Source organism: Alternaria burnsii (genome assembly GCF_013036055.1).
Source record: "Alternaria burnsii strain CBS107.38 chromosome Unknown 740, whole genome shotgun sequence".
Lineage (NCBI taxonomy): Eukaryota > Fungi > Ascomycota > Dothideomycetes > Pleosporales > Pleosporaceae > Alternaria > Alternaria burnsii.
Window position 1 is genome coordinate 679456 of NW_024066112.1, and position 23180 is coordinate 702635.

The 23180-nt window shown below is 51.8% G+C and overlaps 8 protein-coding genes across 8 annotated transcripts; 4 read left to right on the forward strand and 4 right to left on the reverse strand.

Moving 5' to 3' along the window:
* Positions 1–643: 643 nt before the first annotated feature.
* Positions 644–3304, reverse strand: GT037_005077 (uncharacterized protein; the record flags this gene model as incomplete). The annotated part of the gene is made up of 1 exon (XM_038930124.1): positions 644–3304. The coding sequence occupies one exon, from the start codon at positions 3302–3304 to the stop codon at positions 644–646; it is 2661 nt and encodes an 886-aa protein (XP_038787074.1).
* A 706-nt stretch (positions 3305–4010) lies between these two features.
* On the forward strand, positions 4011–5337 carry GT037_005078 (uncharacterized protein; the record flags this gene model as incomplete). Its single annotated transcript, XM_038930125.1, has 2 exons — positions 4011–4803; positions 4853–5337. 2 exons carry the CDS (start codon positions 4011–4013, stop codon positions 5335–5337), a joined length of 1278 nt encoding a protein of 425 aa, XP_038787075.1.
* A 695-nt stretch (positions 5338–6032) lies between these two features.
* On the forward strand, positions 6033–7719 carry GT037_005079 (branched-chain alpha-keto acid dehydrogenase e2 component; the record flags this gene model as incomplete). The annotated part of the gene is made up of 4 exons (XM_038930126.1): positions 6033–6213; positions 6268–6371; positions 6420–6491; positions 6538–7719. 4 exons carry the CDS (start codon positions 6033–6035, stop codon positions 7717–7719), a joined length of 1539 nt encoding a protein of 512 aa, XP_038787076.1.
* Positions 7720–8039: 320 nt separating this feature from the next.
* On the reverse strand, positions 8040–8535 carry GT037_005080 (prefoldin subunit 1; the record flags this gene model as incomplete). Its single annotated transcript, XM_038930127.1, has 3 exons — positions 8040–8202; positions 8274–8440; positions 8506–8535. The coding sequence occupies 3 exons, from the start codon at positions 8533–8535 to the stop codon at positions 8040–8042; spliced, it is 360 nt and encodes a 119-aa protein (XP_038787077.1).
* Positions 8536–8868: 333 nt separating this feature from the next.
* On the forward strand, positions 8869–12182 carry GT037_005081 (beta-tubulin; the record flags this gene model as incomplete). The annotated part of the gene is made up of 8 exons (XM_038930128.1): positions 8869–9081; positions 9133–9319; positions 9371–9875; positions 9923–10082; positions 10478–10626; positions 10692–10767; positions 10819–10941; positions 10998–12182. Coding segments are annotated over 8 exons (2598 nt in total), but the record flags the coding sequence as incomplete, so codon positions are not given.
* A 210-nt stretch (positions 12183–12392) lies between these two features.
* GT037_005082 (chloride channel-like protein 3) lies at positions 12393–14922 on the reverse strand (the record flags this gene model as incomplete). Its single annotated transcript, XM_038930129.1, has 3 exons — positions 12393–13109; positions 13167–14660; positions 14716–14922. 3 exons carry the CDS (start codon positions 14920–14922, stop codon positions 12393–12395), a joined length of 2418 nt encoding a protein of 805 aa, XP_038787079.1.
* Positions 14923–15534: 612 nt separating this feature from the next.
* GT037_005083 (chloride channel 3) lies at positions 15535–18344 on the reverse strand (the record flags this gene model as incomplete). The annotated part of the gene is made up of 6 exons (XM_038930130.1): positions 15535–15588; positions 15636–15959; positions 16012–16543; positions 17006–17704; positions 17756–18053; positions 18101–18344. The coding sequence occupies 6 exons, from the start codon at positions 18342–18344 to the stop codon at positions 15535–15537; spliced, it is 2151 nt and encodes a 716-aa protein (XP_038787080.1).
* Positions 18345–18983: 639 nt separating this feature from the next.
* Positions 18984–22014, forward strand: GT037_005084 (protein kinase domain-containing protein ppk32; the record flags this gene model as incomplete). The annotated part of the gene is made up of 3 exons (XM_038930131.1): positions 18984–19589; positions 19647–20870; positions 20923–22014. The coding sequence occupies 3 exons, from the start codon at positions 18984–18986 to the stop codon at positions 22012–22014; spliced, it is 2922 nt and encodes a 973-aa protein (XP_038787081.1).
* Positions 22015–23180: the final 1166 nt, after the last annotated feature.

Here is a 23180-nt window from a genome sequence, read left to right on the forward strand (position 1 = left end):
GGAGGCGTCTTTAGGGGCACAGGCTAAGGGCCGATTGTTGGTGATCCCCGGCAAATTGGCAGCGCGGCCACGGGGGCGCTTCAAGCTGATTTGCTGACTCTCATATCCGGCGTCAGCCTAAGTCGTCTACTGCAAGGGACGCCGGCTCTATATGCGCTATAACGGCGATCCCTGGTTCCTCATCGTACGGGTACCTGTCGCCTCACATACGATCACACGTTGGCATCGCGTTTCGGGGAATTGCATCTTGCCGAAAGAAACACTGTAGAACGATTCACGGACACGATAATGCACACGCAAAAGAATTCTTCTTTCGATCCATCGTTGCCTGGACCAGACATTATGCCCACACGCGTGCGTTGACCAGAGGCTTGTCCGCTTCAAGTAAGCATAGCTTGGACTTTATGGCGACACGGGAGCCTGAGCTAGGAGCACACACGGGGCACACATCCGATTGCTATGCTATGCTGTCTCTTACTAATCACCAGGGGAATCATGAACCGTGTAACTACACTATGGTCTCGTACGCCTATGCAAATCCCAAGATGCTATGCACGCTGCCCAATACTCCGTTACATGCAAATCTATCGTACGTTCGCTAACGCAGGCACTAAAAGTATATAAGAAATTGTACGTCATCCCATCAGAAGCCATCATTGTCGTCGTTCCATCCCAGAGCATCGTATATCGACGGCTCAACGGTATCATTGTCCACTGCAGCGAGTACTGCGGGGGCGACTTCAGTTACTGGGGCAAACAAAGGTTTGGTAGGTGTAGCAAAAAGCGTAGGAAGTGCAAAGTCGGTGTCGTCATGAGGTGAACTACCTCGAGTTTTGACAGGTGTCTCAAACACGTGCGACTGCGCAAGATCTCTGCTGCCCAAAGAAGGTGCCGCCGCCTTCAACGGAGTTGCGAAGATCTTCCTCCGGACTGAATCCGTAGAGAAAGGTTGGCTGTTTGGTGCCTTGGACGGTGTCTCGGCAATGCCCGACTGCGCTAGATTTCGAGCCGTCGTGTGGCGGTGGCCCGTTGCCGGCACCATCGCAGCTGGTGGACGCACTCCTGAAGACGGCACGCAGAATCCGCTGGAAGAAGGTGCTTCCGCCCCGGGAGGCCTAACGAACGGGTCGTAGTGGTGGTGGGTCGGCGTCTGCTCAACCATATTCTTCGTTCTCTTGTTGACTCGGGGCGTTGCAGACACCTGGACTTCTTTTATGGTCTTCCTCACAGTAACTGTTGGCTTCCTCGACTTGTTGGGCAAGCCCAGCCCGCGTTGCTCGAGGTCGGCAACGTAGCCACCAGCAGCTAGTCCACGGTTGGGCTTCTTCAGCGCTAGTATAGCCTCCTGGAGATCTTCCTCGACTCGCTGCTTGTGCTTAATCTTAGCTGATGCAGCAGCCGACGGCTGGGCGAGATCGATTTGGCGGCCCTGCAAATGTCGGATCTGAGACATGGATTGCCGGGCGCTCTTAGACGGACTCCGTCGAAAAGGTATGGCGGAAAGTGGGACCTCGCTACCCTCTCGTTTGATGCCGTCTAGAAGTGCCGAATCGGTGGCAGATCGGCTCAGCGAAGGTGTTGTTCGTTCAACGGTCCGTCCGGTATTGTCTGTCGCAACACGAGCTAACGAGCGTCGTGACTTCTTCGCCTCGGGTTCTTTCAAACTCCCGGATTTACGAGAGCTGAGTGGCGGTCTCGCTGCCTTCCGTTTGGTTGGTAAGCTATGCGTGGGTCCACCAAGCTTCTTATTGACCATGAGCGCCTGCTCAGGTAGTCGATTGATGTAGAAGGGGATTATGACTTCGACGCAGAAACTGTGTAAGCGATCACTGGAACCGTTTCTTCCAGATCCGTCGGAAGCGTCCTGTCTTGATGGCTTTGTATCAAAGTCTAGTATGCCCATCTCTTCTGTAGCATGCCAAATGCAGAGTTTGTCAAGTAGCAAATCGAGCTGCAAGTTAATGTCGTCGAGTTTCTTCTTGCGCTTCTTCGGCTCGCTTTGAGTCTGAGTTCCGTCCGCAATAGAGTGTTGGTCTGGAGGTGGCTTGTGTGTGGAGAGTGCTTCTAGTGCGATAATTTCGAGCATGAGAATCAGCTGAGCCAGCGTCTCGCGGACACGTAGATCTCCAATACGCCTCCTGATGCGCTGATCTAGGGTCTCCGTAGCCATGCTGTCGCCGCTTGGCAATTCTGACTGCCACCATTTCTTGACCAATGCCTCTTCTTGTGGATATATGCCCTCTCGACTGAGCTTCAGCTTTTTCTTTAACTTCTTGGGCTTGCTAGCAACTGCAGCGTGCTCATCATCTGAGTAGCTTCCGGGTGGTATCTCCCTGATCAACGATGGCAGTTTCTCGTGATATTTCTTTTCGCTGGCCTTGGGACTTGGCAACATAGTCTTCAAGAATGTAACGAGTTCATGCGTTGCCGGAGCTCCTTCCTCCGCTGACGTGAATGTGTTCCGTATCCGAGTGATTGGACCCTTCACCAGGTATGCAAGCGAGGTCTTGGACATGTAGACTGCGTCCAAGTAGTGTTGAACCAATAGGTCAAGTTGCTCTTGTGGCGATGGTGCGTCGAGCATAGACTCTAGAGGGTGTTCGGTAGGAATCATGTCCAAATGCTCGATCCCCGAAGCTTCAATAGTCATTTCAGGCTGTTGAACTTGTTCGATCGTCGTCTCTTGTCGTGATTTCGGTCGTATCATTGTCATCCGCGCTCGTTTCGCTGGTAATTCCAGCGCGTGCGTCTCCACCGCGGCTTGATGCCACCATTTCCCCTGCCCAGCCGTATCCGCCTCCGTCTTCGGGCGAGCTGGCAGCACTTTGAGATTCGTAGGATTCCACAAGTCCGTAACGTCTTTCTCCTTGAGCCAGCTGGCAAGCCTGCATATACTATAGACGCGGGGTTGTACCCGCTCTACTGCGTATAATGTATTCTTCTCCTCGAGCCGCGCAACGAGTATCCTGGGGCCTGCATGATCTTGTTGTGTATCGGTCTCGTGTTCCAGGATGTCGATTTGGGCGGCGAAGAGGCTATTTGGGGTGAAGTCGTCATCGGTGGAAAGGTCGAGGAAGGTCAAAGGCAGCTGAGAACGCCCGATTATTCGCACGGGTCTGAATGTAACGGGCTTGTTGTTGTACGGCGATTCGGAATGAGCCCTGATCGTGAAGGGCTCGTTAAAGGTTCCCAGTCCACAGAGAGAGTCTCTCATCTGCTTCGAAGGCAGTTGGGCCTTGGATTCGTCAAGTTTGGCAGCAAGTCGTAAAAGTTGAGTTGGCGTATCGGAGGCCGAGCGTAACATCGTCTTCGTTTGCAATGCGTACGTAGACATCGGAACTGCGCATGGCTGTCGGTGTTGTCTGATGTGAGTGTTGACGGCGCTTTCCCTAACAGACGCGTTTCGGCAGTCGCGAAATCACGAAGGGTCGTGCGTCCACTCCTTCCGCGCGACAACGTCATCCCCACACCATCATCTCGATCGATGAGCCCGCGACTAGTGTCAGGGCGATCAAGGTGTCATCTCATCGGAATACTCTGTTTTAGGCTGTTGTCTGTTTGGACTAAGAATTGCTTGCTGACCATGAGCAAAAAACTCGATCGCACCACCCTACCACACAGAGTAAGTTTTTGATATATGTGCAACTGGTTCATGATCCTCGGGCTTCCTCGTGTGTTCGCCGCATGCAGCCTATATTACCTCCGAAATACCCCTCTTTTCCATCAAGGGCTGCATGGGCTTTACCATGTTTGTACTCGATCAGCAGCTAATAGACATGGGACTAATGCGGAGGCCATGGATATCCTCTGGCCCCTCAAGAGACTTGTGTAGTAGTCTTGTAAACATTTGAAATTACCATCAAAGCTCTTCATCTTTATCCACTTCACAAGACCAGTTCCCATCCATAAATAACAAGGCTCGACGAACAACGTTGCGATACAAGTTTACGGAGCACAATCTTATCAATCATCTTGCCGTCGGCGGAAGGGGTGCCTCTATATCCTCCAGAATGAGGTTCATTGTCCTTGGTATACTGGGGATTGTTCCTAAGTCTTTGGGCTCAAGCTACTTTGAGACACCATCAGATGGTTATCGTCCTTTCGACCCCGGATACACTATCGGCGCGTACCCCCAGGACTTTACACTTGTGGGATCATCCCTAGAACCTATTCACGATTCTCAAAAGCCCTCCACAGGCTTAGCTGTCGACTCCTCTCATAGACTTTACCTCACTTATCCTCGCAACTCTGGACAAACACCAAATAACGTGGTGCTTTGCACGTCTTACAATGACGAGGTACCATGGCCCAATGCGGGCATGCAGAACTGTACTGTTGGTCAAGATCCCAGAACCTGCTTCATCAATGTCCAAAACATCGTTCTAGACAACCAGGGAAGGCTGTGGGTGGTGGATAGCGGGATGCCAGCCAACGCTAGCCCAGACACAGATGCGCTGTTTGGAGGCGCAAAACTGATGAGCTTCAACGAGACGACGGGAGAGCACCTCCGGACCTATGTGATTCCCCAAGATCTTTTGTCGCATAGGATGAATATGAACGATATGCGTGTCAACACGACAGCAGGTGGAAGAGACGGGTATGCTTTTGTTACAGATGCTAGCAAGAATAGTTCGTTATTGGCAGTGGATCTCGAAAATGGCAGTGCAGTACGCAGACTGTTCAACACGAGCGTTGTCCGGGCAGACGAGAACTATGTTGGGTCATATGGCGGCGAGCTCATATACACTTGGAACGGCACTCAAAAGGGTCATCTCACTACGGCCGCCGATGGCATCGCTTTGGGTGGGTGATGGTGAGCTAATGTACGCTCATATTGCTGACTATGTCATAGCATCTGGCAACTTCTACTGGGGCGTCCTGGCTTCCCGGCGCTTCTACTACATCTCTCAGGAGATTCTTGTCAACCAGAATCTCACAGACGAAGAGGTCCTTGCTGCCGTGCAAGACCCGGGTCAATGTGGTTCAGAACAAGCCGGCTTCACCGCTGACGACCGAGGCCGAGTGTATATCGCAGCGAGCGAACAGAACGCTATATTCTATGTCGACACACTAGAAAGTGAAACCGATATGACAGTAAATGGTAAATTACCTGGGGGGGCCGGTCTTATCCCACCAGAGGACTACGTGGTGAAGACGTTGGTGAGGAACGCGATGATTCAACATGCCGATTCCATGGCCATCCTGGACGGTTGGCTGTACTTTAACACAAATCAGCTTACTTTGGGTCCTGGTTTCCAATACAATAATACAGACAAGAGGAGAGGCCCATTCCGTAGCTTTAGATTATGGATCGGACGGGGACCAGCGGTGGCATAGTATTGTATGTCCGTGCGAAGAAGCTTGTTTGCCGTGCTATCCTCTGAATCCAAAAACCTCTCTTGAAGATATACATTGTTGTTTCCTAAACAGAGTTGCAGCGGAGATTACTATGCAAGTCTTTATATCCTACGGGGATACAATTCACGAAAAATAAGCTTCGAGGTATCTGGAAGGGTGGTCTGGTATTGAGCTTCTTTTCATCTTACTTTGTGTCGAGAAACCTCTCAGTCGCATGAAAACAAAGCTTTCACTAGCTGTTTCTTGGTGTTTTCTGCATCATATGTTGTAACGCCAATGAAGTCATTGAACACTAGAAGGACTCTAGCTATCGTGGTGTGCTTGTGTCATCACGGCACAAGCACTATTGTCTCGTCATTGGAGAGTCATAAGGCAGAGAAGAACATACCCAATGGCACAGATTTTTGTATTCGGATACATCTGCAACAACATCGTGTGATTTTCTGGCATGACATTAGGATGCCGTTGTACCCACGGGATTGTGAAAACAGACCCCTGTTTCCTTAACCCGCGATTCGCTATACCGGAAAACTTCTAGCGGCTTACCCCAGCTTCCACTTGTGTCATCGGCTGCGGTAACTGTCGGCTTTGGACCTACACAATATCACACCTCGGCGGCAGTACATGAATATGTTTCTTTCACACAAAGAATCTGCAAACGTATTACGCCCACCATGAAGTCCTTCGCAAGCCGAGAAGCATCCCGCGTATTCTCACGATCAAACCTTGTCCATCGCGCGTCAATTACCGTACCGAGGAATGCAAACACTCGCATACAAGAGCAAAGAAGAGGGTTCCGGGGGACGAAACGACTATTGGTAGTTAAACCGTACCTGCTGGCAGATATTGGAGAAGGTCAGTAAGCGAATGAGAGGTAGCGGCGGTGCGGGCTAATCATGCTGTGCATAGGTATCACCGAATGCCAGGTTATCCAATGGTTCGTACAGCCCGGCGCGCGCGTGGAGCAATTCGACCCAATCTGCGAGGTACAATCGGATAAAGCATCTGTCGAGGTATATGTCATTTGAGCTACAAAGACGACGTTGGCTAATCGCAGCCAGATCACCTCGCGGTTCGATGGCGTTATCAAGAAGCTGTACTATGAAGCGGATGACATGGCTAAGGTTGGAAAGGTAAGCCTGCACTTGGAGATTTTTGCAGATTACGAGCTGACGGTAGAAGCCTTTGGTCGACATCGACATTCAAAGCGAGATCTCCGCAGCCGACGAAGCCCTACTCAACGGAGGATCAGGCAAACAAGACGACGAGGTCCTGCTTACTGGGGGCGGAGGTACCAAAACAGACCAGGGTACGCGTGAGAATGCAAAGCCAGAAGAGCAGGGAATTGAGCTTGGGAGGAACGATACCAAAGCTGCGACTGGCGATCTGGCTCTCTCAGACCAAAGCACGACTCTACCATCCGACCCATCGACAACACAAAGACAACCGGGAAAACATGCATCGCTCGCCACGCCAGCAGTACGACATATGGTCAAAGAACACAAGCTCAAGATTGAGGACATAGAGGGTACAGGAAGGGAAGGCCGCGTACTTAAAGACGATGTACAACGGCATATCGAAGCAATGAAGCAAGCGACAACCATACCATCAACAAGTTCAATACCAGCGCCCGCTTCCACACAACAAATAGAGGATCAAGTCAAGCCATTGACCCCAGTTCAGTCTGGCATGTTCAAACAGATGACCAAATCCCTATCCATCCCTCACTTCCTGTACACCGATGCGATAGACTTCAGCTCACTGACGTCCCTGCGCAAAAAGTATAATGCAGGCCGTGAGAAGCCAGAGCGGATAACACCGCTACCGATCATCATCAAGGCTGTGTCGCTCACGCTTCAACGATTCCCGTTACTCAACTCGCACTTGGATACAAGTACAAACCCGAACAAGCCACAGATCGTGCTCAAGGGAAGCCACAACATCGGTGTAGCAGTAGACTCACCTGCTGGGCTGCTCGTACCCGTCATCAAGAATGTACAAAACCACAGCATCGCCTCGCTAGCCCAGGAAATTCAACGCCTCAGCTCCCTGGCACGCGCTGGCAAGCTCTCATCTGCTGATCTCACTGGCGCAACTTTCACAGTCAGCAATATTGGTAGCATAGGCGGTGGCACTGTGGCACCTGTCATCGTGGGACCACAGGTTGGTATTTTAGGTATCGGGAAAGCGAGGGTAGTGCCAGCCTTTGGGCACAATGATGAGCTGATCAAGAGGGAGGAGTGTGTGTTTAGCTGGAGTGCTGATCATAGGGTTGTTGATGGAGCGTATGTTGCGAGGGCGGCAGAGGAGGTGAGGAAGTGCTTGGAGGGTGTTGAAGAGATGCTCGTCAGAATGCGATGAACGTTTTCAAAAAGCACAAGCTTATCAAAAATGACAGATACAAAATCCTACATGACACTGTATCACTTGGGCAGTCCTCAAGTGTCTTAATTCTTGATATTTGGTGTATTGTGACCAGTATGGAAGACACAGGACAGCCGTCCAACCTGCCCTTGAACTACGCATGGTCTTCTGTTAGTATCCATCCCATAGTGGCTCAAACAATGATACTCGGTGCTCAGCAGTAATAGCAGAACTGCTAATACGTTCTTTCTAGCTCATAAAACTCCCTCGTATCCTCATGTTTGTTCATCCTCTATACCAGAGTACACGTAGCATATTCAAGCAGCACCCTTGAGCACCTGCTCGAGGCTGTTCTTGCTGTTTGTGTACGTCTTCTCTAGATAATCCTCCTTCTTATCCAAGTTGGACATCTCCTTGTTCAATGCCTCACTCTCACTCTCGAGTCTCTTCTGTACATCAGGAATAGGCGTACAGACAAACCTGTTCATCACGAGTCAGTCTCTTCAGTCTATCTCTTGTCTCCCCCCGCAATTGCGAGGCGAATAACTTACATCTTTCCAACACCCTCGTACACCTTGGTCTGCGTAGGCAATGACGAGACCTCTGACGAGGTAAGCTGAAGCATGCGACCCTCTCGTGTCCTGGCGGCTTTTTGTTGTTTGACGATGACGAGTTGTTGCTCAGCGAAGGCCTTCTTTTGACTGATCTCTTGCAGGACCTAGATTTTCGTTATCAGAACCCAAGCTCTTTCCTCGATTTCAAGCATGCGCCATTATTACGCACCTTCTGCAGAGCCTCGTTTGACATGGACATGGTGGCGGGATTTCTCTCGAAAGCTGAAGATGCTCGCACGTCTCGTAAGAGTGGCCAGCTGCGCTGCGCTCTCAAGCTTTCTCGGTTCGGCAGTTGCGAGGGACCCTGAGAGGACGTGATTGGCTAGCAGATTCACACCGAAAACAGAACCGCCGCTGCTGGCAAACCGTTCCCCCGCGTGTGCTAGACGTGTAGTTCAATAGTCGCAGTAACTGCACTGGGGCTGCCCTTTCGCAGGTGCACCCTTGGGGTGCGTGGCGCGGTAGGTGACAGCTGTGACAGCCTGTCGCTGAAGCATGGACCTTTCTTTGCGCTGATTGTCGCTCTCCAGTCTTTCCTTCCGCAAAGTCCGGAACTAGGTACAAGCTTGATATCGTGTTCGAACATCTGCAATTCCCTGTCTTCGTCTTGTTTCCCTTTCCGCTTTACAGTTTGAGTGGAGGCAGAATGGCTGCGTTCCTTTCTCGTCTACCGTCGATACCGTATCCGCCCGAACAGGATGGATGGTTCTCTCCGGTCACATCTACCCTTGACTGGTGTGAAGAGGTTTGCTAGCAAAATCGCCCTATCGCGACGGCAGCGGCTAACGCTGAGAAGAACTATGTAGTGACACAATACTCGGCAGAAATTATCAACACCCTCACGAATCTTCTGTTCATGTACTTGGCAGCCAAAGGTATACGCAACTGCTTAAAGAATGGACATGACACAGTTTTCCTCGTGGCATTCGTTGGCTACTTGCTCGTTGGAACTGGAAGCTTCCTCTTTCACGCGACACTGAAATGTATGTTTGCCGCTGGACAAATCTTCAACATGCAGTATCTAATGCATCCAGATCCCATGCAGCTTGTAGATGAGCTCTCGATGATCTACACAACGTGTTTGATGAATTTTGCAACATTTTCGTATGGAAAGTCTCGACTCTACTCTACTGTTCTTGCGGTTGGGCTGGTGTCTCTCGCCGTCTTCATTACGCTATATTACCATTACCTCCAGGATCCAACCTTCCATCAAAACGCCTACGCGCTCCTCACAGCAATCGTGCTGTTTCGGGCCATGTATGTAATGGAGGTGAATATCCGCCCGCGCTTCCGGTCCAAGGAGAGGGAAGCTGCGAACCCGCGTCCGCATAGAGGTGTGAAGGCGGTCCAAGAAAGGGAGGACGTGCGGGACCAGGAGATTCTCAGTACCATGTGGAAGATGATTGCATTTGGTCTAAGCATCTTCTTGGGTGGTTTCGCAGTTTGGAGTCTCGATAACGAGTACTGCTCGAAGTTGATCCAGTGGAGGAGGGAGATTGGTATGCCCTGGGGCTTCGTACTGGAGGGTCATGGGTGGTGGTGAGTACTGCACGTATCCGCGAGACGACGAAAGCTTATCACATTAGGCATCTCATGACGGGAACCGGAGCCTACTACTACATCGTGTGGGGTGTGTGGCTTCGACATTGCCTTAACTACAGGCAAGACGAGTACGAGCTGGACTGGCCCAACTTCTGGACGATGCCGCAAGTTATTAAGCGACAAGAAGCGTTGAATAGAGGCCATGTGAATGGCTCTACGAAGAAGGAGCTGTAAGCGGTGACGGTGAATCATGTATGCTATGGGGTTTTATGCATGTGCTTGCAAGATCAGCGTTGTGCGGTATTCCGCTGCTTCGAGCATGCAGAGAGTAGAATTTTACAGGGGTTAGCCGGGATGGAAGGAACACCTGGGCAGCTGCCCTCAGCGGTAGCCATAGCACAGGACGAAGCAACGACTATCACAGCATACCGCAAAGCAATAGAAGCATCTGATGGAAACACTCCATGCCAATATTTGTGCCATGCTAGTGCGGTACATCTCCATGACTAGCTCTTCCTGCCGAACAGGCACCAGCTTTGGTCGCGCGCGTTGTTAGTAAATAGCCTTAGCGCCGACGGGCCCGTGCAGACGACCCACAGAGATCTTTAACGCACTCACCGCTTCTGCTCCTCTTGCTCTCCACACCAGCACCACCAGCACCGTCGACCAGCCATAACCCAGCTCGCCGCACTTTCTCCTCAGCACTTCCCATTAACCTCATCCCCCAACCGCCAACATGCGTGAGATTGTACGTATCGCCTGGAGTCAAACGTTGCTGTGGCGCGTCCTGCCCCGCGCCTAGATATCATTCAGGGACAAGCGCGAACAACAGAGAACAACAGCTAACAACTCTTCTGTGCAACAGGTTCACCTCCAGACCGGTCAATGCGTAAGCTCTTCTCTCCCTAAACATCCAGACGACAGCTAATAGTGTTTTCAGGGTAACCAAATCGGTGCTGCCTTCTGGCAGACCATTTCCGGCGAGCATGGCCTCGATGGCTCTGGTGTCTACAACGGCACTTCAGACCTCCAGTTGGAGCGCATGAACGTCTACTTCAACGAAGTACGTCACTCGATATTCCATACGGCAGATAAAAGGCCAATACTGATCTATAGCAGGCGTCCAACAACAAGTTCGTGCCCCGTGCCGTCCTCGTCGATCTCGAGCCCGGTACCATGGACGCCGTCCGCGCTGGTCCCTTCGGCCAGCTGTTCCGCCCCGACAACTTCGTCTTCGGCCAGTCTGGTGCTGGTAACAACTGGGCAAAGGGTCATTACACCGAGGGTGCCGAGCTGGTCGACCAGGTCCTCGATGTCGTGCGCCGCGAGGCCGAGGGCTGCGACTGCCTCCAGGGTTTCCAGATCACCCACTCCCTCGGAGGTGGTACTGGTGCCGGTATGGGTACGCTTCTCATCTCCAAGATCCGTGAGGAGTTCCCCGACCGCATGATGGCCACCTACTCCGTCGTGCCTTCCCCCAAGGTCTCCGACACCGTTGTCGAGCCCTACAACGCCACACTCTCCATCCACCAGCTGGTTGAGAACTCGGACGAGACCTTCTGCATTGACAACGAGGCTCTCTACGACATCTGCATGAGGACTCTCAAGCTGAACAACCCCTCCTACGGCGACCTGAACCACCTCGTTTCCGCTGTCATGTCGGGTGTCACTACCTGCCTGCGTTTCCCCGGTCAGCTCAACTCTGACCTGAGGAAGTTGGCCGTCAACATGGTTCCCTTCCCCCGTCTCCACTTCTTCATGGTCGGATTCGCTCCCCTCACCAGCCGCGGTGCCCACTCCTTCCGCGCCGTCACCGTTCCCGAGCTCACCCAGCAGATGTTCGACCCCAAGAACATGATGGCTGCTTCCGACTTCCGCAACGGTCGCTACCTGACCTGCTCTGCCTACTTCCGTGGTAAGGTCTCCATGAAGGAGGTCGAGGACCAGATGCGCAACGTCCAGAACAAGAACTCCTCATACTTCGTTGAGTGGATCCCCAACAACGTTCAGACCGCCCTCTGCTCCATCCCTCCCCGCGGCCTGAAGATGTCCTCTACCTTCGTTGGTAACTCGACCTCCATCCAGGAGCTGTTCAAGCGTGTCGGTGACCAGTTCACTGCCATGTTCAGGCGCAAGGCTTTCTTGCATTGGTACACTGGTGAGGGTATGGACGAGATGGAGTTCACTGAGGCTGAGTCCAACATGAACGACTTGGTTTCTGAGTACCAGCAATACCAGGAGGCTTCCGTCTCCGAGGGTGAGGACGAGTACGACGAGGAGGCTCCTCTTGAGGCTGAGGAATAAGCTGGTCACGGCCGTTGACCTGCTGAGCTTGGCTGTTGGAAACTTTCACGCGTGGACACAACGTTGTAATTCAATTCGTACTTTGAGCGATTCGGTCATGGCTTGACAAGCATGACAAGCGACTCAACTTCTTGTTAGCGAAAAGATGCTATAATCAAATATTGTCCACAAACTTGGTGCATCGTGTTTGCCTGCTAATGACTGTCTACTTTACTTGTCTTTCTCTCCGTGTTCTTTCAAATGTTCAAGGTACCCTACTAGTCGTTTCTTAATCACTACGCCCACGAGTCGCCCCGTTCCTTCCTCGGTGACCATCAGGTATCTCAATCCTAGCTTGGCAAACATCTCGACGGCATACTCCAAGGGCGCTTTCGCACAGATAGTCAGTGGCATTCGGTCCACAAAGGGCGTTAGATCCATCTCCAAGCTTGTCGGACTTGTTGGATCGTCAATCTCCTGGCCCAACAATCTAACCTGGACATCCTCTTGGGCCGACACGAGCACACTGGGGACAAGTTTTGTCAACCCAAATTCCAGCTCCGACTGTGAAATGTAACCCTGCAGCACTTCCACACCCTCACTACCACTGTTTCTCTGCACAAGAACGAGACCCGCATCCATAAGTCCCCTCTCCCTCAGCGCATGTAGCTTTTCTTTGAGCAAGTCCAACGCTACTTTGTTGTTGGCAGGAACCAAGACAGTAATATCGGACATGGTGCGTTGAGGCGGAATGAGGGCCTCGACGCAAGCTTTGTGTTGCCGGACGATTGATAGAGCGACATCCGGGTCCAAGAAGGGGTGGGAAAGAAGTGTTTGAGCGAGATCATATACACCTTCTGTTGAGATGGCATCTGCAGTCCATTTTGCGACTAGGATGGCGAGCATGGAGGGAACAGTATAGGAAAGTTGGCCGGTTAGTTCAAACATCTATCATAGTGTTAACAAAGGGTGGGAAGAGAAAGAGGGATTAATGTGAACACTTACAATAACAGCAAGTGAAATCGTCATACGTGATACTCCAGCCAGAAATGCGGCAGCACCAACCATGGCGAAGATACCTGGGCTTATCGAACCGATAGTTTGACCAACTAGCCGCCCGAAAAAAGCCCCAGCATCCAGCGCGGGGATGATGACGCCAGAGGGAACTTTGATGCCGAACGTTACGGTAGTTAGAACGAGTTTGGCAAGAGTACCGTACGTTAGCCAAGCCACAAACTTCCAATTCGTCTTTCCATCTCCCACTATATCAGAACTCTCATTCCGACAGACCCAAGACGCCCTTGAAGCGTCATCACCACAATCCACAAGCAGATTTTTGATGATGACGTCTCCAGGTTCCCTCGTTAGTGGATTAGGGTATTGAAGAAGCGCAGTCGCAAACACGACCAATGCAACCTCTAGCACAGGGTACCGTTTAATAAGCCCAAAGCTTCTAAACCACTTCGACCACAGGAAGTTGAACTTGCAGAAGAGACCACCAAAAACACCACCCGCTACGCCCAGCAAAACGAAAACGAGGTAGTGGATAGCCTGATACTCCGTCTCGAAATTGGACTCAAAAAGAACTAATTTACCCGTTCCCGTAGGATTGAGTTCTTTGAGTACCATAGCCGCCGTAAGACTACATAAAAATGCTCTCCACAGCACCTTCCTTGGGAAATACGTCGATATTTCCTCGTAGGAGAAAAGCACTCCGCCAATCGGTGCGCCAAAGGCGACCGAAAGGCCAGAACTGCAGGCGGCACTGAGCAATTCTCGCATTTTACGTCCGTTATCCCGGTATTTTGGAATCAACCGGCCAACTAAGTAACCCACACAGGTAGAGATGTGGACAAAGGGACCTTCTTTTCCTAGGCACATACCAGTCGATACGGCAAAGATGGCGCCGAAGGCTTTGACGATGAGAACGCGGAGGGAGAGAAAGGATGGGATGGAAAAACCGGAGAGGATTGTTTTTATTTCAGGGATGCCGGATCCGGAGGCCATGTACATAACTTTGCCGCTGGGAGCTGTTGCGGGGGTTGCTGGGATATCATTGTCATGGCCATTGGATTTTGTGGTCGAACCTGGCGTGTCTGAAGCAGATGGAAGTGCAGTCTTGGTCAACATAGTCGCGCCTGAACTGACGATACCGAAAACCAATGCCATAGCCACATAGATGGCGAGACTAGACGCATAGTCGCCTGTCCATTCATGCCAATTCTCACACCCTTCAACATTACTCGTACGAAAAAGGGCCCTTGCTTTCCTCTGAGAACAGCAAGCTTCGCGGTTCCGGAATGCATGGCCAGAGCAATATCCGACTTTCCAGTCCGAAACAGTAGCCACAGCGATGTCGACAAGAAAAGCGACGCACGCAGTAAGTGTGCCGATGATAATGACAGCAATCCATCCTGAGCAGGCGTCGAGGAGAGCCAGAGCCTTGTAGCGGATACCGCGTCGAGATTGGATGTGACGAAAGCGGTACGAGTCTTTTACCTGTTTTTCACATCAGCATACTTCTGCGGTTTTGGTGAATTGAAGATGCCAATACCAAGTCGTGTAGCCAGTCGATTGTAGTATAATCGTTGTATGGTAATCGTTCTCCAACCGTACTACCTGCTAACTGCTGTTCTTCCTTGGTTACAGTGGACGCGATGACCGATGAAGCCTCTTCATCTTGCGCGTGTTGGAGCTGTGATAATCGGCTCTGGTGGAGTAGAGGTGTACACTCGTGTCCGTTCTCTTGATCAGATGCCATGTCTAGTCGTCCAGGACTGAGGTCAAGGATGGTGGTTCAAGGCATCATGATGTAGCGTACTCGAGGTACATATCGAAATCAACGTGGCTTGCCCAGTGACGCATGTAAGCATATCTAAAACGCAAGCTTATCTACCGCGGAAAAAGATCTACTGGAACATCCTGGGGAAGATGCTTGTGGGATGAATAGATTGCTAGGCTTGGCTGGGGTGTGGAGAGATAAGGAAAGCACGCTAATTGATTGGTGCGCAATGTTACTTCTGGTGCAACCATGAGCATAGAACAGTTCACAGGCGGACCCCAATACTTGCGATTTTTCCAACGAAATGAATTGGTACAACTGCGGAAGAAGCACTACAGTATCGCGAAGAACCTACATAAACATGTCTTCGAATGGATGTGTCACCATTCCCAGCCATGAATTGACCGCCTTCAACCAGAAGAACGCAAAGTGAAGTCCAATAGCCAGACCAGACAAACACGGTATCATTGAGACTTGTATCATGACTAACAAAGGGAATCGGTATGGCTCCAGGTGAACAAGTGAAAGAGAATATTGCACCATTACACTCAGGTTGAAGGTAGTCATCGCCAGCGTAATGTTGAAACAGCTTTATGCAGCTGCAGCAGCATCATCCTTCCGAGCTACCCACTCATCCTCGTATTTCTGTACAGATTAGTGCGCGTCTTGAGCGTGTGATGCTTGATACATACCTGCTTCTCGGCAGCGCTCAGACTCTTCCACTCATTAGCAGCGAGTTTGACGGCGTCCGTCGGGTGGATGTTCTTGTAGTCTCCACTGGCGAACCTGGCTCGCACAAAAGTGGGGAAGGGAGGCGACGCCCTCTTGGGCTGGCGGTCGTCCACAAGCTTTATGGTATATGGAGGGAGTCGCTTACGCTTGTCCGCAAGCAACTTCCGTAGCTGGCTACGAGCGTTGTTTGCAATCTTTATCTGTTCGGGAGTGTAGGAATGGATAAACGCCTTATACTCGGCTTGTCTGGCAGCGTGCTCTTGGTTGGCAACGTGGTTCCAGTGCTGCAACGACTTAGCACATGGGCGTCTCAACGTGGAGGCAGATTAGAATTACCTCAAGCTCGGCAGGAGTCAAGTTCCTGAAGGCTTTGATAGTTTCGGCAAAGCTGGATTTTGAAGCGCGCGTTTCGGAGACAAAGGCATTTATAGCCGTATACTTGCGGTGTTTTCCAGGCTCCTTGAGTGCCTTGACGCGCAGTTGGCGCATCTTGGCCTGTAGTTTCTCTTCATCCGTCAAAGGTTTCTTGACGCGCTTCTTGGGCGTTGCTTTCTTCTTGGCAGCCGGCTTCTTCGCTGTTTTCCTTGCCGCAGTCTTGGTCGCCGTAGCCTTCTTGGGGGCTGCCTTCTTTGCGGCCGTGGCAGTCTTCTTAGGCGCCGGCTTCTTAGCTGCCGCAGTCTTGACGGCCTTCTTCACTGTCTCGGTCGGCTCGGTAGCGCGCGTAGTTGTAGCATAGAACCGGCGGGCACGGACAAGGGATGCGAAGGCGCGTGAGAGAGGGCGGGCATGCGGGACTCGAGCGGCATTGTGGGCGAGGAGAGAGCGGCGGAGGAAGCGGGCAAGCTGCGGCACGTCGTGTGGGGAGGTCCTGGGAGCGTCAGCTGCCAGGCGGCAGAGTGCGCCGGCCAGCATCGTGAGAATTCGTCGGTCGTGTCTTGGAGGCGCGTGGCGGTGAAGTCAACGAGCGGCGGCGCAGCTCTGAGCGGGCAATTGAGGGGGCTCGGGAGGTGCGCGCACTGTGTTGATGAGTCGGTGTAACGAGAGGCTGGGAGCTAGCCAAGAACGTCATCCAAGTAGAGAGTAGTCAGGCACGCGCTGCATTGATCCTCTACCCCACCATTGCAGAGTCACTGCCGCAGCATCACCATTGCCAAGTCATTTCCCGACCAACGTCACGTCTCAATATCTATGTACATTCCCCGCTGGCTGAGCCTATCTACCTCGTCTACAGAGCGTCTTGCAACCATGTCGACCATGTGCTTTTCATATCACCTTGTAACTGTTTCGTCGTGTTAGCGGGACACTTGTCTAACGAGTGGGAAGCTCATACCTCCATGCATGGTCCTCGTCGCCGTACTGAATGGCCTCCATCCAATCCTTCATCTGTTGTGCCACAGGGCCGGCTTCGACATGGTCTTCAAGTCCGCAGTCGACAAGCTGTCCCTTCCAGCTAATCTTTCGCACCGGTGCGACAATGGCAGCGGTACCTGCACCAAAGATCTCCATCATGCGTCCCTCGTTGGCAGCGTCGGCCACCTCCTTCATGGTGAACTTGCGCTCCGTTACGGTCCAACCCTTTGGCACCAATCGCTCGCGCGCAAGTTCGAGGATCGAATCTCGCGTCACTCCCTCGAGAATCGTTCCGTCAAGAGGTGCAGTGAGCAACTCTGGCTTTCCCGTCTCCTTGTTCTTGATAGCTGCGAACAAGTTCATCGTGCCCACCTCTGTAATGTACTCTTCTTCGCCGAACAACCACAGGTTCTGATGGAAACCACGGCTCGCAGCCTGCATCTGCGGGACAATGCAAGGCGCGTAGTTGGCACCGAGCTTCTTGTCTCCAACACCTCCAGGCCATGCACGCACAGCGTAGTCTGTAGCCTCGAGCGAGATGGCCTTGAAACCGGTAGGGTAGTACGGGCCGACAGGCGAAGCGATCACGTAGAGTAGTGCAGAAGCGGGAGGACCTACGCCCAGAGTGCGCTGTGTACCGATCATGGTTGGGCGAAGGTAGAGAGAGTAGCCTCGTGCACTGCTATGGTTAGAAGGACGCGTTGGTCACAAGACTCGGAACTGGACATACTCGGGAACAAAGCGCTCGTCCTCTTTGACGAACTTGCCAATGAGCTCGATCAGAGCATCAGGGTCGAATGTAGGCAATGCAATTCGTGCCGATGACTTGTTCAACCTAGCCATGTTCTTGTCCGGCCTGAACAACCTAATGTTGCCGCTCTTGTCCTTGTAGGCCTTCATGCCCTCGAAGCACTCGAATGCATAGTGGAAGACACATGTCGCAGGGTCGAGACTGAGGTTTTGGTAGGGTGTGATGCGTGCCGGTAGCCATCCTTGTGTTGCTGTCCATTCAAGGGAGAGCATATGATCTTGCATGCAGGTTAGATATGAGTCGTGGTGCCATTGGAGCTATTACCAGAGAAGTTGCGACCAAAGACAAGTTCCTCATGCGGCAGGAGGTCTTTTGGTGTGGTCGTCTTGGTGATGGAGAGCTTGGTAGGGTCGATGTCCTGTATCTTCTCGCCAACAGAGACATCAGCATGAATGCTGTATGGCCGCTGGGTCCGACATCGCAGCGACGCGCTGAGCGGTGCTACAGGCGAATGGAAAGCGCCACGGGCCAAGGACGAGAGCAATCGTGAAGACCGCTGCAGAAGCATTGTGAGGTATGCAGTGCAAGCGGAGAGAGTGGGGCGGGAAGGAGAGTTGGTGCAGGTGGTGGATTCGAGGTCGATAATTATTTTGTACTACAAGACCGAAGCTGACCGCGCCCTGTAGATATCGGACCTCGAGACACAGTCACCAACAGTCGCCTCCGATCGCGCCCCTGCACCAGCCACCAGACGGGCCGCCCAAGGGCGCAATCGACACCTTGGTAATCTCCAATGCGGATATTTGAGGTTATTCACGTGCTCGGTATCCTGTCTGGCGCCGGTGGCCGCATTCACACTGCCTGCGCTGCGCTCACGTCATGCAAGGCGGGAGACTAGAGGCGGCCCTGACCATCCTTCTCCACAGCTCGCGTGGGGTTCCCAACACTTGGCCTTGTCTACCAATTGCCTCTTGGGTATGCGCCGTCGCCAATGAGCCTAGAAATTGTGCGACTCTTCTGTGGCTGTCGCAAGTCGTCTCGTGGAAAGAGGAACCGTGTCTGATGTGTCTTGATTTCCTCGGCGGCCCCAGCTATCTGTCTCAGATCTCACGCGAATACCAACACTTCTCACATCGACATCACAGTCCATGACGCCCTCGCTTCACACCCACGAAATCGCCGCGCGCGCGAATAGACCACCAGCAACATGTTTTCCAACGCCCTAAAGTCCTTCACTTCCAACATCTCGAGCAACTACACCCTCAGCCCGCAACCCACGTCCCATTCTGGACCGTGGAAGATATACGACGCAAAGAAGAAGTCGACCGGCAAGGCGGCATCTGTCTTTGTGTTCGACAAGAAGTCACTGGAACCACCAGCTGGCGCAGGCTTCGGTGGGCGCTCAGCAGCTTCAGGACTCAAGCGCGCGCATGACGAGGTCGTCGAAAGACTCAAAAAAGAGGCCAGTTCTCTAGCTCGGTTACGCCATCCCAACGTGTTGGAACTGGCTGAACCTGTCGAAGAAACTCGTGGTGGTGGCCTTATGTTCGCGACAGAGCCCGTCACGGCATCCCTGGCTGGTTTGCTGCAAGAAAAAGATGAGCAGGAGAAGGCTGGTGGTGTAAATGGACGTCGTAGTCGATATGTCATCGAAGAAGCCGACGGCCAGAAGCGGAGACGCGAACTTGAAATCGACGAGCTGGAGATACAGAAAGGCTTGTTACAAATCGCAAAGGGCTTGGAATTCCTGCACGAGAGCGCTGGATTGGTACATGCCAACTTGACTCCAGAAGCCATCTTCATCAATGCTAAAGTAGGCAGTCACAATACTAGCCATTCCCTACAAACACCTTGCTGATCGTTGTGATAGTCTGATTGGAAAATCTCAGGCTTGGGTTTTTCTACGCCTCCAGAGAACTCCACGAAACCCACATCCGTAACGCCCATCTCGCTCTCGGAAGTCCTGAACTACGACGCCCGCCTACCACGATACGTCCAGTTGAACATAGACTACTCTTCGCCCGATTTCGTCATGGATAACAATATAACCCCTGCTGCGGACATGTTCAGTCTGGGTATGCTGATAATTGCGCTGTACAACTCGCCACATAAGAGCCCGTTGGAGTTCAACGGAAGTTCTTCTTCATACAAGCGGGCGTTCTCCTCATCCTCCTCAGTTCCAAGCAAAACGAACAACTTCATGGCGTCACAACCATTGCCGCGAGATCTCGCAAATGGTGTCCTAGATCGCTTAATAACGCGGCGACCAGCGCAGCGACTGGACGTACGAGAATTCCAACAAGCAGCATACTTTGACAACATTCTAGTGTCCACAATCCGCTTTCTTGACTCGCTACCGGGGAAGACACCCAACGAGAAGTCACAATTCATGCGTGGTCTACCGCGTATCCTGAATCAGTTTCCCAAATCTGTGCTAGACAAGAAGATATTGCCTGCTCTGCTTGAGGAGATGAAAGATCGGGAACTCCTCACTTTGATACTCCAGAATGTCTTCAAGATCGTTACTATGCTTCCATCCGGCAAACGAGCCTTCACCGAGAAAGTGATACCGAAGTTGCGAGAGATATTCCTGACTGCTGCAGCTACAAACACGAAAGCGCCACAACAGGAGAGAGATAGCCTCAAGGAAGCGGGACTTATGGTACTTCTTGAGAACATGCAGATCGCTGCAGATAACTCCAGTGGCAAGGAGTTCAAAGATGACATACTCCCAATCATCAACTACGCTCTTGAATCTCCTACCCACTCGCTCGTCGATGCAGCTCTGCGTACGCTACCTGTTGTCTTGCCAATTCTAGACTTCTCGACTGTGAAGAACGAGCTCTTCCCTGTAATAGCTGGTATCTTTGCAAAGACTAGCAGCATGGGTATCAAAATTCGTGGTCTAGAAGCTTTCAAGACACTTTGTGGAGGAGGAAGTGAACAGCAAGACGACCAAGGTGATGGTCTCACCGGAATGGTAGCAGCACCCAAGGCCAAGAGCTCCAGTGTATCGATTCTCGACAAATATACCATCCAGGAGAAGATAGTACCGCTGCTTCGTGCTATCAAGACGAAGGAACCTGCCGTCATGGTACGTCAACGAGAAAGAATAAGTTACAGACGTCATGCTAATTATTGTACAGATGGCCGCACTGGATGTCTTCAAGGCCATCAGTACCCAAGTTGACAGTGACTTTCTTGCTATTGATGTACTTCCTATCTTGTGGAATTTCAGCTTGGGACCGCTACTTAACTTGCAGCAATTCCAAGCGTATATGAGCCTTATCAAGTCGACATCTGCCCATGTCGAGAACGAGCAGACACGTAAGCTGCAAGAACTGGGCGCGAATGGCTCCACAGCTACCACACGCAATGAGTTCATGTCCTTCGGTGGCCCATCAGCAACCAATGGCTTCGACACCAGCAACGGAAACGGAGATACTGACTTCGAGGCCCTCGTACGTGGAGGACAACAAGGATCTTCTGGTGGCACAGATATGTTGGGTGGAGATCCATGGGCAAACGCTCCAGCATCCGCTACATCCTCTACGATCCTCCCCTCACGGCCATCTACCAACCGAACAGCATCCAGGACCGCATCGCCAGCAGCAACCTTCTCTTGGTCCACACCCCCTGTCTCTCCACCACCAAACAATAATCTCGGCGCCCCGAAACCGCAAAGCAGAGCCATAACACCGGACAACACGCTAAATACACTCAACTCTTCCTTCCCCGCTCTGAGCGCCGCAAACCCAGGTATCGGCAGTTCCTCCTTCACCCAGCCCCAACAACAAGTCCGGCCAGCTATGAACATGAACAACATAATGTCTCCCACCTCTGCCACAACACCCTCATACAACAATACCACGCAAAGCTCGGGTATCGATTGGAGTAAAGCAGGTAACTCGTCAATGGTATCAAACAACTGGAGTAACATGGCCACTTCGAATACCAACACGAACAATTCTCTATCGAGCTTCCCTTCTATAGCTCCACCTCCCTCACAGTCACGGACGCAATCTCCTTATTCGTCCTTTAGTATTGCACCTCCTCCTGCGAAACCGATGGGCACAGGAACTTTTACCATCGCACCGCCACCCATGGGAAGTCGAACATCGAGTTCGGGAATGGGTATGAATAGTATGGCAAATTTGAGGGCGCAGACGCAGACTCAGCAGCAGCAGCAGCAGCAGCAGCAGACAAATTGGGGTAATGGAGGTGATAGCTTAATTTGAGAAGTTACAGCGGGTATTTTAATCTTAGCAGTGACGTTATAGGGTAGAGAGAAATCACTATTACATAACTATATTCCGCAGGACTTAGGGAATGAGGAAATATACGCCATTCACGTGGGTTGTTTCTACTACGAAACTGTTCGGAATGCATATCGAGCCTATTAGCACCACGCTTCGGGCCGTCAGGGGTCTTTCTTGAAATCCTAATGTTATTTCGTGAATATATTAGTGATTAGTACGTTGGATCATCTATGCAGAAATCGTCAGTATCATGTCTTCATGTCCGTGGGCAGTGGAACCACATTCAGCAAGATACGCTTATCTAAGTCAAAAGGCCCGGCTATCTGTGTTAAGAAGATACTACAAAACGGATGATGACGATAAGTTACTCCGCCAGCTTTTAGATTCTGTAGAGATAGCTGTTGTCGGTTCATCGATCGGGTGGTCGCTTTCGAAGGACTTTAGCACCTGTTGCGGAAGTGATAGAGTGATAGGTACTCTACGGCTGGTATAGTCCTTCTGTGTCTGTGCGTCTGTCGACGTTTGGCTCCCTTTCTTTACGCGAACGCAGCCATCCGGTGAGTATTGGAGTGACACGCAAGCATTAATGCACACGAGACTGCTTTTTTCTGTCCGAATGCCAAGTGCAGGATCAGCAACGCGCATAAGCCATGCAGCGCCCAGAACTAATGTGAGGACGATCACGCAATTTGGTATGCACTTTTGCGTTTGCTGCTTCGGTGAATTGCCAGTCGCCTGGCAAATCGTGCAGCAAGATCTACGATTCCGCAACACGGGTATTTCGGAGTGCGATAATTGGGAAGCGCGGACATGTTTGGCTAGATAGCGGACCCGTACCCTGCAGGACAGACACCCCTACAACGTGGCCGACACCGTGGTTACTGCCGTTTTCCTGGCTAAATCGGATATATACCATGGAATTCCAAAGATGGTCCATACTTTGAACGCGACGCGCTGTTTGTGACTGGTTTAGATAAGCAAAGGACGCGAAGGATTCGACATTGGTGGCTAGGCATTGGCGAGGCTTGGTGGTGGTAAATCGCCTACGGTATGTCGTAAGCTAAGCAAGCCAAGCCAAGCTTACCGGTGCTGGGAGGCCTTGATATGGAGCTTAGCAATTGAGCTTAGCGGGCGCCACAGTGACA